Below are 12,812 nucleotides of genomic sequence, written 5' to 3'. Positions count from 1 at the left end.
GTCACCTGTTGTGATCATAAAATGCAGGGCAGAAATTTTAACCACTCAGCTGGAGCAATACAATAATGCATCTTTTGGGGTGCCCAAGAAAAGACTGATTTAGCAAGCCTGCCTGCACAAGGAATGAGCCCCCCTCTTGTGCTGTTTTACCCCCTGCTGGTGTTGAAAAAGTTGCAACCATTTAGCATCGCCTCTCCATCTATTTTGTAGTTTAAATGGCTGCTACCTGCAAATGACAGTTCCTCACAGGAAAAATTTATACTGATGGAAAAGTATATATAAATGCCTCTGATTTTGTTTGTGAAGTATTTACACGCTGCTGGAAAGGCACACGGTTCTCACAAAATGACCACACCTGAAATAGTTCCAGCTACTTTATGGCTTCATAAAGATTCAGGGAAAGAACGTCTGTTAATGCAGCAAGCGTATATTATCTTATGCCTTCCATCCATCTCTCTGTTACTTTAGCAGATTTATTACCATGTGATGGAAAAATTCAGAGGAAAAGGAACAGGGCTACTAATGATAAGTAAGAGAGGGGACCCTCTTGCTCTTCAGGCTCTGAACATGCTGCTAGATCAAGTGCCAGATGTGCGGTTCCAATTCCAGTGCAGTAATGTGTTTGACCTCAATTTGGATGTTAACCTTCTTGCATATGTAGGAGTAACCGACACATAAGAAAGCGAGTAATGTTACTGAAATTTGTAATACCAGTCTATGTAGCTGATCACTTTTGAATGTATTACACAGCAACTGCTATTTCCTGGATAATTTTTCTATGAATCAGAATGTAAAATATGCTCTTGCACATCTGTGGAATCTGCTTTCAGTATAATTCTTCCCTCCGTCTGTGGACAGAAATGAAAGCTCAGACAAAACTAGGCAAACACACCAAAGGATATATTGAAGTCCCAGGTGAGCATAAATTCAAGGAGCTTTGGGGAGAACAGAAGCTGTGCAGTTCCTGACCTTGTCCCATCAAGATCTGGGAGGCTTCCCAACCTAGATAGCCCTTCGCTTTGCAAATATTTTTTATTGTTTTATTTGTTATTTTTCTCCCCTGCAAAAAAAAAAAAATAACACCACACACACCCATTCCTTCCAAAAGTGTAGAATGCAAATTAATGACAGATAATAGTTTTAAATGCTGGGATAAGTGATGGATTGCAGATCAGTACCTACAAAATGGCATAAGTGGTCAAGCAAGTCCTTGAGATGGTCCCAGACCACTTATTTATTTGCTTAAGCCAAGGTCAAACAAACCGCAGGGCACCATGGCGCCGAGAAATTTCAGTAGTCATTTATTGTAAGTGCCTTTTACTGATACTGAGTAGAAGTACAAAGCAGGTGATGGACAGAGGTTAGCTTTTCATTGTGATGACAACCAGAGTTACCTCATATTTAATTACATGCTACAACACTTTTGTTATAGCTTTTAAAAAGACAAAAAACTGTGAAAAGTTTAGGATTAGATTTTGTGGTAGCAATAATCAAAGTTTGGTCATAAAATATAAAATCCTGAAGGCTGAAAGGTAAGTTTGGCTCCTACATTTTTGGGGTGGCTTGTAAAACCGAAGAGAATTTATCAAAGCCTGACAAATCAATAAATAAATCCAGCAGCATCATTCATTGAAACCATTAATAGTTTTGAACCAGGGTAGTGGTAGAGGGTAGTGAAAACTTAGCAGAGAACACAACCAATCAAGATCAAATCAACAAAATGTTTAGGAGAAATGTTTGTGCCTACCATCTGGTGAATCACTATAAGAGAGAGTTCCATAACTGAGGAGCCACAACTGAAAAGGCCCTGTGCCTGGTGCTCACCGAGCTTACCTGCAAGCACTGAAACAGGCCTCTGAAGCTGATCTTAATTGATGGTTTCTGGGGAAAGAGGTGGGGGAACTCTCACCCGGGGCAACTCCCAGGAAGAGGTGGTGTGCCTCTTAATACTCCTGAAACTTCACAATGACATCACTTTCCGGGAAGTGACATCATCACGCAGGCCATGGCTGCCCCAGGAGCGCTCCTGTGCTCCATGGTGGGGTCCAATTTGGCCCAGATAAGGCTAAATTCGGCTTGGATCGGCCTGAAACCAGCCACTCTGCCGTGGGAGAGCACTCCCCTGCCCGGCAGTGGCCAGATCCAGGCCATTTCGGGCCCAAATTAGGCCAAAACAGGCCCAGAATGGCCCAGATCAACCTAGAAAGGGCTGCTGCTGCATGGGAGAGCACTCACCAACCTGGCAGCAGCCCAAACCTGCCCATGTAGCGCCCAATCCAGGCCGTTTTGGGCCCCAGATGGGCCCATAATAGTCCGGATTGGCCTGAAATGGGCTGCTGCCACATGGGAGAGCACTCCCCCGCTGGGCAGCAGCCCTATCCTGGCCATTTTGGGCCCGATCCCAGCCATTTCGGGCCCGATCCTGGCCTGAATTGGGCTCAAAATGGCTGAAAGGGACCCCAAACAGCCAGGATCTGGCGGCTGCCGGACAGGGGAGTGTTCCTCCACCTGGCAGAGACCCGATCCTGGCTGTTTCAGGCCCGATCCTGGCCATTTTGGGACTGAATTGGGGAAGTCTTCCTCTGCTTGGTAGGGGCCTGATGGTGGCCGTTTCGGTCCTGATCCTTGCCATTTTCTGCCTAAAACAGGCCCCAAATGGCCAAAACGGCCCAGATCAGTGCTGAAACAGGCAAGATCAGGCTGGTGCTGGGAGGGGGAACAGTCACCCGCCCAGCAGCAGCCCAATCCAAGCTGTTTTGTGCCCGATCCAGGCCAAAACGGGCCTTTTTAAAAATACCCTCGTGACACCAGTCACATGGGTATTTTAAAGAGGTGCTGGAACGCCGTTCTGGGGTGTTCTGGCTCACAAAAACCCTTGTTGATTCATATGAGAAAAGGTGGTCCTTTAAACACTCTGATACCAAACCGCTTAGTGCTTTAAAGGCCAACGCTAGCATTATGTTATTTATTAAGTGACATATATCCTGTTTTCCTTCTGTCATGGAACTTGAGGTGACGTATCAGGGTTCCCTGGAGATATTCAGTCCAGGTTCTCAACACGCCCTGACCTGCTTAGCTTCATCAAGGTGGCTGCATCCTGTGCTTCCATCCATACACTAGAGCGTAGCAAGGGTGAATCAGTGTCATTATTTGCAGATGTGTGCACAGTAGGGCTGCCAGGTCCCCTGGGGCTGAAAGTGGGCAGTGGGGAATTATAAGGGGGGGGGTGCACCAACAGGGCCTTACCTTGTGCATACAGCACCCGTGCTCCAGAACATTCCCATGTCAAACTGGTGATGATGTCATTCCTGGGGCAATGCTGGAGTGTTCCAATATGTGCAGGAGCACTCTTCAATGTTTCCAGCCCCATTCCCACACCTTTCCCCCTCCACCAGCCAGGTGAGAGGGGGCAGAGGTGGAGAGAGGGGGGATCCCCTTTCCTCACCAGGGGGCTGGTAACCCTAATGCAGAGTTTGCTGAAGATGCAATGAACCTGAGGGCCAAGGTGGTTTACATGGTTGGCATGAGGCTTTCAGAAAAGCACACCTTTGGATGGGCATCCCAGCTACTGTTTAAGGTTAGGTTCACGTTGATGCTTATTATGATCTTTTTTAAAAATCTCCTGTTTTTTATCACTGGTTTTAAAATTAATGATTGTGCTTCTTTTAATTATTCTATGGCTTTACTGAAAGTTGAAAGGTGCCTCAGATAAAATTTTACAGAGAGGCGGGATGTAAATGTTTTTAAATAAATAAATAATCTTAGCTACTGCGGGAAACCATGTGCTGAAGTGGATGGGCTCGGTCTGATCTTGCATAAGAACTTTTGTGTTCTTATGCAAGATGTAGAGATTCTCAGAATCTGGAAAACATATCTTGTAATTGTATCTTTCCAGGGCATAAGGCGAGCTGCAGGCATGCAGACACAGAGTATCTGTCTTGAAACGTATTTTTATACCCAAGCTGGGTTTTCAGAAATAGATCCGTAGCTGAAGCTTGTAGCAGAGGAACTGCCCTTTGAAATAATGACATTTGAAAAACACAGTGAATGTGAGCTGCTTTTCCTTGGACCCAGTTTGATCCGTTGTCACTTTCATCCATCATATCTTCAAACATCTTTGCAGCCTAGACACTGGCTTGCTTGTTATAAATAAAAGTTGGGCGTCTCAGCACTTTGGAATTGTCAGCTGTTACTTATCACCAACCAAGGCTCCCAAACTGAGTCAAGAAAAAATAGTTTGAGCTGCTTCAAGGATAATCACAACTCCAGCTGACTTCAGTGGAATGCACCTGGCAGTATCCAAGAAGACTGAGATGAAAAAGGAAGGGAGAAGTTAATTGATGAGCTCAACCCAATCTGGGGCCAGTTGCATATGAAAAATATGCAATACATATGCGCTGCCACTGAGCTATGACCCATCCCCAAAATATATGGACATTCACTTTCTTCTATTAGTGCTCTTTAGAATTTTTTCCCCAGCCCCCCTACCTGATACCCTTTGATTGGAGATCCAAGCAATTGTGCCAGAGACCTTCTACATGCAAAGCTGATCCATTACCCCTCCCTTATAAAAATGTTTTGTTCTAAATCATGCTACTGATCCAGGAAGATATGCCTGTCAGTGGCTCACTGAAATCAGGCACAGAGGTCTTTTAGCTCTTTGATGCCTGAAATTCCTGCAACTCATGAGTTCTGCCGCTGAGCTATGAGCCATCCAGCCCCAGTATTGTTTACTCAGACTGACAGTTGTTGTCTAAGGTAGAGCTTTTTGCCCTTCTCTTAAAGCTGCAGCCTCTAACTGGAGATTCCAGACACTAAACCTGGGACTGCCTGCATGCAAAACATGTGCTCCACAGCCCTTCACAAAATTTGGAGGTAGTGCAATAAGACTACAGCTGTCACACAAAGGGCTCCAGCATGCTGAACATCCCTTTGTTAGCGTGAAGCCCAGGGGATCTCTCAAACCCCATCCCAGGGACATGTTCCCTGCAAAGTTTGTATAGCCGCTGCTTGAGGAGACACAATCCCACTTACTCAGGAAGATCAACCGGGACTTACACAGCGCAGAACTCTCATCCTTCTTTGAAAAGGCAGTAATTTACAAGGCCTTGAAAATGCCTGCAATCTGTCTTTCCACAATCTCTGGCTGGAGGCCCAAGATAAGTGTGGCAATGTCTGTACCCAGCACTATTATCTGCCAGGGATAATTTGCAATTCAGTTGATATTAGCCTGGCATCAGAAGTGTTGTTAGAATGGCTTGCTCAGAGTCCACCTGAATTACCTCCCTCTGTCGTGATGATAACCTTCAGAATATATAGGGGATAAATAGCTTTCATAGCGCGTCGTGTTCTTCCCCCCACCCCTCATTGTTTAAATTGTTCTTGTCTAGGAAAGTTTAATCTTTACTGACCTCGAGATGACTCATAAATCATTTTTTATGTATATATTTATAGGTTCTGCAAACATTTGTATCCACGGCTCAGAGCAATATAATTCCCTGACTTCTGAAATTCATTTCCTGAGGAAGCAAAATCAGCTTCTGAATGTAATGCTGGCGAAAGGATCTCGAGGTGAGATAAGAAAACTCAGCGCTAAAGGAACAGGACAAAATTTGGAGAAGGCCTATCATTTTAATAAAGACCGAAAATGGGAGGGCAATATGTTTATGTGCTCAGTGGCGTGCTTCAGATACCATATTTGTTACTTTACTGTTAGGCATTATAGCAGCTGCTCTATTCAACAGATTATTAAGAGCACTCGTTTTTACCTCTTTTACAAAACATCATGGTTTCGTGCTGTATCAGTGGGCCTGCCTGGTTACGGGCACAGTCAGCAGTCCCGCAGGTGCCCATGGCACAGACCATGCACTGCTGCAGAAGTGCCCCCATGTGCAACATTCCATGATCTCCATCTCCACCTGTACTGTCAACCCTGCCCATTAAGTCCTGCCTCCTCAGCCCTGCTCTTCATGCACACGCTTCAGAGGCAAGGTGGGTAGTAACTAGAGACAGGACATTTTCAGTGGTTGTGTCTCACCGTTGGAATGCTGGGAGGGCCCCACGAAATCACTTTTCTAGAGCCCATTATATTTTTTCACACAACGGGTGTAGTTTCTAGTAAATAAATAAATATTCTAACACATTGATATGAGTGTCCCACTCAGTTCCTGCCATAGGGGATTATTTATTTATTAACACATTTCTGCTACAGTTTTTGCTGAAGGCAGCTTGCAACATTTTTAATGGGTACAATAGAGGACCTTAAAAGTATATGAAACTGGGTTATATGAAATCAGACCATGAGTCATTCTAGCTCGGTCTCCTAGTGGGGTGAGGGTTGTATAATCCCCACCCTGTCTTTTGCTATCGGTTGAACTATTGCCATTCCTCCATCACCCACCCCATAAAATGTTTAATTGGGGGCTGTGAATATGAGCCACCATCCAGAGCTGTTCTAGAGCTGTTTAGAACTGTCATTATTGAACTGTCTAATTATGGTTTTAATGGGAATTTTATTGTAAATTTTGATGTCATCTACCCTGAGGCCATTCACAGGGAGGGCGGATTATAAATGTAATCAATCAACCAGTCTGTATTATCTACTCTGATTGGCAGCAACTCTCCACCAGGGAAAACTATTTCCCAGCGGCTACTACCCACGATCCTTTAACTGGAGAAGTTTTGAATTGGCCCAGGAGCATCTGCGTGCAAAACTAGTGCTGTACTCCTGAGCGAGGGCCCTTACCAACTTAAAATTAGTCTGTACAGTTAAAAAAAGAGAGAAGTAAAAACAGTGTTTAAAAATCAAAATGTCTATAGGGAAAAACAACAAGATGAGTTTCAGCTGCATTCTACAAGGGAAAGGGGTTCCAGAGTTTCTGTGCCGTTGCTGAAAAGACCTTGCCCCCTGTCCTCCCTCGTTGCTTCTCAGGTGGTGCGGGCACAGGCAATGGAGTTTCTGAGGAATGTTTAAACTCGCTCGCATGTGAGAAGACAGTTTTATATGTAAAAGCCAGTTCTAAAAAATCCGTCCATTGTTCTTACTGGCCTTGTGGTGCAATGCCACTTTTCCCTTCTAGGAGATCACTTTTGAATTGCTGCTGCAGAAGTGGATCCATAGGTTTGGGTTATGATGCCTTTTCATTCAAATGCCTTAGTTGCAAAAATCAAAGGATCCCTAACTCACATTAATAACGTCAGTTCTGGTGTTTTCAGAATGTGGCTTTCATAGTGACAAAACTTTGTGTTGCAGTAAAAAAGAGAAGGACCCAGAAGATACCTGTCAGATATACCTCCAGCATATCTGCCATGTGTTATGAGTTTCTTGCTGCAGTGTGTACCTCTGAGAACATGCAGAGGGAACCTGTTTTGCTAACTGTTTGCTAGCTGCTTATCTTGCTGGTGTTTTGGTTACCATTTCCTGGCTGGCCTGCGAACGTGGCCTTGAAGTTCCAGCCAAGACTGCACCAACTTCATTAGAGACTGAGCAGAGCTCATCCTTTCCCCTCTCTCCTGGCTCAATGCGCCAAAATCTTAACAGTCTTTCCCATTGGGGGCAGGGACCTTGCCCTATAATTAACCTTCCTTTGCTACCTTGCATCACTTCAGCCAATGATCCTGTCTGACCATCTTGATACTGGTATTCTTCTTTAATAAAGTAACTTTAACTCATACACCTGAGTGATGCAGTGAAGTGCTTGGGGAGAATACCTGGCAAGACCTGACAATACCTGGCAGGGGCCTTTGGATGTGAGGTGGTGGAGGGACTATACAGAAGAATGGGTCATTAAAACTGCTGCCTCCAATACCTGTCCTGCAGTTTCAGCAGAGACCCGATATTGGAATTTAGGACACTGCTTGCTTGTGGGCTTCCCAGGGGTGTCTACCTGGCCACTGTTGGAAAAGGCTAGTGGACTGGGTGGGCCTTTGGTCTGGTCCCCTTAAGGCCCTGAACAGGGCTAGGGTACTTAAGGGCTGCCTTCTCCCCTACTTCCCTGCTCCCTCAGTTAAGGTCTTCTTTGTGCATCTTGCTCTCTGTGCCTCCTGCCTGCACAGGTTAGGTGGTAATCAGAGACAGGGCTCTTTCAGTGGTGACACCTCACTTTTGGAATGCCCTCCAACTTGAGGTTTGCCTGCCACCTACCTTTAGGCTCAAAGTCAAGACATGTTTTTCTACTCAAGCTTTTTACTGCAAGGTTCCATCCTTTTTAGTTTTTTCTATCCTCTGTTTCTAGCCTGAGAATGGTTTTATGGCTGCCAAATATTGATTTATGCTGTTTTTATGCCTCTGGCTTTTTTGGGCTTGTTTTCTTATTAATAATGCTGATGAAGCCATGTTGGATCAGGCGAATGGCCCATCCAGTCCAACACTCTCTGTCACACAGTGGACAAAAAACAGGTGTCCTCAGGAGGCCTGCCAGTGAGGAAGGGACACTAGAAGCCCTCCCACTGATTCCCCTCCCCCCCAAACACCAAGAATACAGAGCATCATTGCCCTAGACAGAGAGTTCCATCTATACCTTGTGGCTAATAGCCACTGATGGACCTCTGCTCCATATGTTTATCCAATCCCCTCTTGAAGCTGTCTATACTTGAAGGGTTTTGACCCTTTTGACCTTTCCTTTCAGTTTCTTCTTCACATGCCCCCTCATCTCAGAGAAGTTACCCCTATATTCAAGTTAAAAGTGGTTATGTTGGTCTTTTGGGGCAATTCCCTGTTTATGCAAATGCTGAACTCAAGCGGTGCAACCACTTTTCCCAAGTGGTGCAACCACTTTTACATCTCTCACCAGATCTTGGGCATTACTTAGGACCAAGGCCAGGATCGCTTCTCCCCTGGTAGGTTCTGCAACCATCTGCTCCATAGCTCCAGTACACCAGCTCTTATGCTGAGTTCTGTCTTGTAGCAGGGACTTGAAATTTGTTGTTCATGCTACAAGCCAGACTGTCTGTTGCAGCATTCATGAAACAAGGGAGACTTCAATTGCTTCTGACATGAAAGCTAACCACAGTCACCCCACATGAAGACTGTCAATTATAGGCTAGCTCTGAGTAGTGTATGCCTCCAACTGGGAGTTGGTGTCTGTTCATGAGCAGCAACATACTCTTCTCCTAAACTGACTTTTTCCAGTGTTGCCAAGATTATCTTTTCACGCGTATTGATAAATGGAATTCCCTTCTCAGGACATAATTGAGTAATTCCAACAGAGAGAGTATTAAGTTACAAGGCTTCATGCAGTTGAGGTATTGCATGGGTTAATTTTATGTTTATTTCTATCAAACAACTTTCTCTTCCAGAAAGAAGTGCAGAAGAAAATTGGAATGCTAAAACTGTAAACCTCAAACAAGTAGCTAATTTCAGCTGTTACTTCCTTGGTTTTGCTTCTCCCCGCCCCCCGCCCCCGGCGGCTGCAGTTTTGTTTTGCTTAAGTTCAGCTGTGGCCCTTTGAAACAATTTGAGTTTCTTTTCTTTGCAGACAAACAGAAGGAAAATGAAAAGTTGCGGGAGTCGCTTTCAAAGAAGCATGTCCTCGTTGAGCGCCTTCACAAGGACTATGAGCGCGTGAAAAAGGAAAACGAGAAGTTGCAAAAACAAGTGGGCAAGCAGGAGGAAGAGAATGGGCAGCTGACACATGACGTCTATAATACCAGAAATGAGTTAAATAGGTATTGATCCCATTGTTGCTTAAGTATCTGTTGATGACAGTCAGGCTGTGCATTCTCTGTGATTGTGAAAGTGATACCCCTTTTTAATCTGGGGCGGCCAGTACAATAGGCAGGGGTTTGGGGTAAAATGGACTTGTATCACAATGACATGACTCTGTGGGTGAGTTTTGTTTCACACTGTGGACAAAACTGGACATTATATATAAAATATTTTGAAAACCCAACTGCCACTTACTCGTTCTTTCTCCCACAAATTATCAGCAGTGTATGAAACTTGCTGCTCCTTTTCCTGCATTTAGTCCTCACAATAACACTTGAAGTAGGCCAGGCTAAGAGAGAAAAGCTCATGTATTTGTTTCACTGCTGTGTGTAGGTTGGACCCAGGTCTCCCTAGAAAGGCAAAAGTCCAACCTTTCACTACTACACCATACTTGTTTTCAAGGGAACACAGATGTGGAGTGTGTGTGTAACCCTTTTTTTTTGCCCACCATTTTTGGCTTCAAAATGCAAACCCCCCCCCTTCCCATGGTGGTCCACTTCTGTGTTTACCCTTGCAATTGGGATCTGGAACTCCACTGGAGGAAAATCGCCTAGGAGCAGAAATAAACTACCCATCAGAGGATCAAAAGACATGTTTGCGTATAGCCACTTGACTGGTTGCTCTATTTTGATGCATGTGAGCCCCTGCTATGGGAAGAGCCCTTGAAGCATAGAAAGTCAACCATGAATTAATAAGGAAGGGATTTTCCTTTAGATCATGTTGGCTAGGGGGATGGGAGGACTTTGTCTTCCTCTCCAGTAGGTTTCTGGAGCTATCTGCCTTGCAGGAATGCTGGTGTGCTCCATCATGCTTTTTCTACAAGTTGCATCATGATCTAGGTTTATGTGGTATGGGGCTGATATGGTGAAGATCTTCTTTCAGGGCAGAAATTGTAACTTTATGACCTGGTCAATTCCATCCCTGTCATTCTAGTTTCCTTCCAAAGTTGTGGCATTTACACAGTCAGGTCACAGTTAAGTTCCAGTGTCCAAGCTCTTACTAATCAGTTTGATTGGAATGTCGCAGGCTGCAGATAGAGCTGAACGCAAAACAGCACCAGCAGTCAGAGAACGACAAATTGCTGCACTCGCTACAACTTGAGCTCAAGGTGTATGAAAAACTAGATGAAACAATCAGAAGTCAAAAAGGTATGAATCAAGGTGATCTTGTCCATAGCTTTTGTTGCTGTAGTCCTCTTGTCTATGGATCCTGGTTTCCCTACTTGCAGTTCCTGGCCTTGTTTGCCCTAGCTGGAAAAAAACCAAGGGATGCTGAATCAAACTTTAATGCAGGGGGCCCTTTAACCAGGGGCCTGGAGACATATGTGATGTTCCAGGAAGAGAGAGGCTCCTAAGACAGGTCCTTCTAGCCACCCTTGATCTGGGTGTCCCCTGGCATTGGGCCTGTCCTGCTCTCTGTAGGCTGCCCTGCTCTGGACTCCTCTAGAGTAGGGCCACTGGCTAGACTCAGTAGCACAGAGTGGCTATGGGCCTACACTTGGAACTGGAGCTTGGAGCACAGGGCTTGTGCCTAGTGGAGCGGTTGATCCAGCAGTGCAGCCTTCTTGAGCCTTGGGCTAAATAGGCTGAGTGGTGATCTGGCTCAGCTATATCTGCTGGCAGGTGCTGAGACTTTTGAGGCTGTGCTACTCTCTGGCCAGGACCCTACAAGAAAGTACCACTCTGAGGGTAGAACCACACGAGACACACGGGCACATGTTGGATTTTGCAAGGATCCCTGGGAAAGGTAGTCTTTTTTTTAAAAAAACCAGCCTCTCAATGTGATTCTTAGCTAGGGAGAAGCACAACTGGAGGGACTTTCTCTCTCACACACATACTCTCTCTTTCGTTCTTTCAAAAATCCTCTGGGAGCTTGGGATGGGGCTGGGGTGGGTGTTGGGGAACGATGTAACAAGAGACAGGAAAAAAGCAGAGGTGTTTTGCGAGTGAGAGAGAAACCCAGTCCCTCCCATTCTTCTTCTGGCAGGGAATCAGCGCGCAGATCCAACACACACACACACCCCGCCAAGGGTCTCTGAGCTCCTGAAGGAAAGCTGAAGCAAGTGGATTTTTAAAAGAGAGACTCTCTCCAGTTGACCAACTGTTCTTTGTAAGAAAATCCAGTTGGCTCAGTTTTCCTCCAGGAGCTTGGGAGGGTAAGACTACCACTCCCAGAGAAGCTTGCACGACCCAACCTGCGCTCTTCGTGTGTCATTCGCCTCATGTGTTTCCACTCTGTGTTCTGTGCTGGATTGACACAGAGGTGGCACACAGCCAGCCTGGCACTTCATCTTCTCTGTGCCACCTCAGCCTGGGCCCTATGCCACCACCATTTCTGAGGAGTGGGGAAAGGTCCTGATGGGCTGCGAGTCCAGGTTTGTGTCCTACTTGGCAGAGGCCTAGTGATTATCTCAGGGTCGGTGGCGGGGGCTCACTTTCAGGCTCTGGCAGGGTGGCCTATGGTGTTGTTGGAGTATGGTTCGCAGGTGCCTCTGCAAAATCAGGCCCTCGCTGACCCTGCAGGTCCTCCTGGTTCCCCAACCTTGGTGCCTCATGCTCTGAGCTCTCCAGGTCAGAATCACTAGTCTGATCAGAAAGCAGGTGTGTTTCCTCCTGGGCAAGAACTCTGGTTCATGCTGTAGTTGTCTTGACTAAAACTTTTTCCCTTTATGGCTTCCATTCTGATATCTTGGCTCTCTCACCTTCATTATCAATTACATCTTTACCCTACCATTCCTTTGCAAATCTCAAGGTAGCTTAGTTGGTTCTCCCTTTTCTCACTAGCCTCATAATAACTCTGAGAATTAGATTGGGCTGAGAGAGAGAACCTGGCCAAAGATCACCCAGGGAGCTTTATGGGTGAGTGGGGGTTTGAAACTGGGTTTCTGCCACCAAAATCATTCACCTCTCTCTTGCCATTCTTACTAACTGACACTTTAAATCATCAAATTGCTCCTTTTAGGCTCTTGAGTCCAGTAGGCTAGTCATCCTTACCATCTAAGTCTTCCATGGCCTTGCTTGCCATTGTCTCTCTACTCTCATATCCCCATAGCCTGTGACCTTTTCCCCTCCAGTTCCATCACCCTCAACTGCAGAGTTTACCTGTT

General features: G+C 45.6%; 1 protein-coding gene across 2 annotated transcripts in view; it reads left to right on the top strand.

Annotated features, from left to right (window-relative positions):
* CDK5RAP2 (CDK5 regulatory subunit associated protein 2) overlaps window positions 1-12,812 on the top strand; it is a 179,188-nt gene that overhangs the window by 149,474 nt on the left and 16,902 nt on the right. For both annotated transcript variants that reach the window (XM_054998013.1, XM_054998011.1), the window contains 3 exons: window positions 5,455-5,571; window positions 9,477-9,666; window positions 10,733-10,854. In XM_054998013.1, coding sequence (XP_054853988.1) covers window positions 5,455-5,571; window positions 9,477-9,666; window positions 10,733-10,854 — 429 coding nt within the window. The remainder of the gene's footprint in view (window positions 1-5,454; window positions 5,572-9,476; window positions 9,667-10,732; window positions 10,855-12,812) is intronic.

Source organism: Eublepharis macularius, chromosome 14 (assembly GCF_028583425.1).
Source record: "Eublepharis macularius isolate TG4126 chromosome 14, MPM_Emac_v1.0, whole genome shotgun sequence".
Taxonomy (NCBI): Eukaryota; Metazoa; Chordata; class Lepidosauria; order Squamata; family Eublepharidae; genus Eublepharis; species Eublepharis macularius.
Note: the sequence above shows the minus strand (reverse complement) of the source record. Positions and strands in the feature narration are given on the sequence as shown.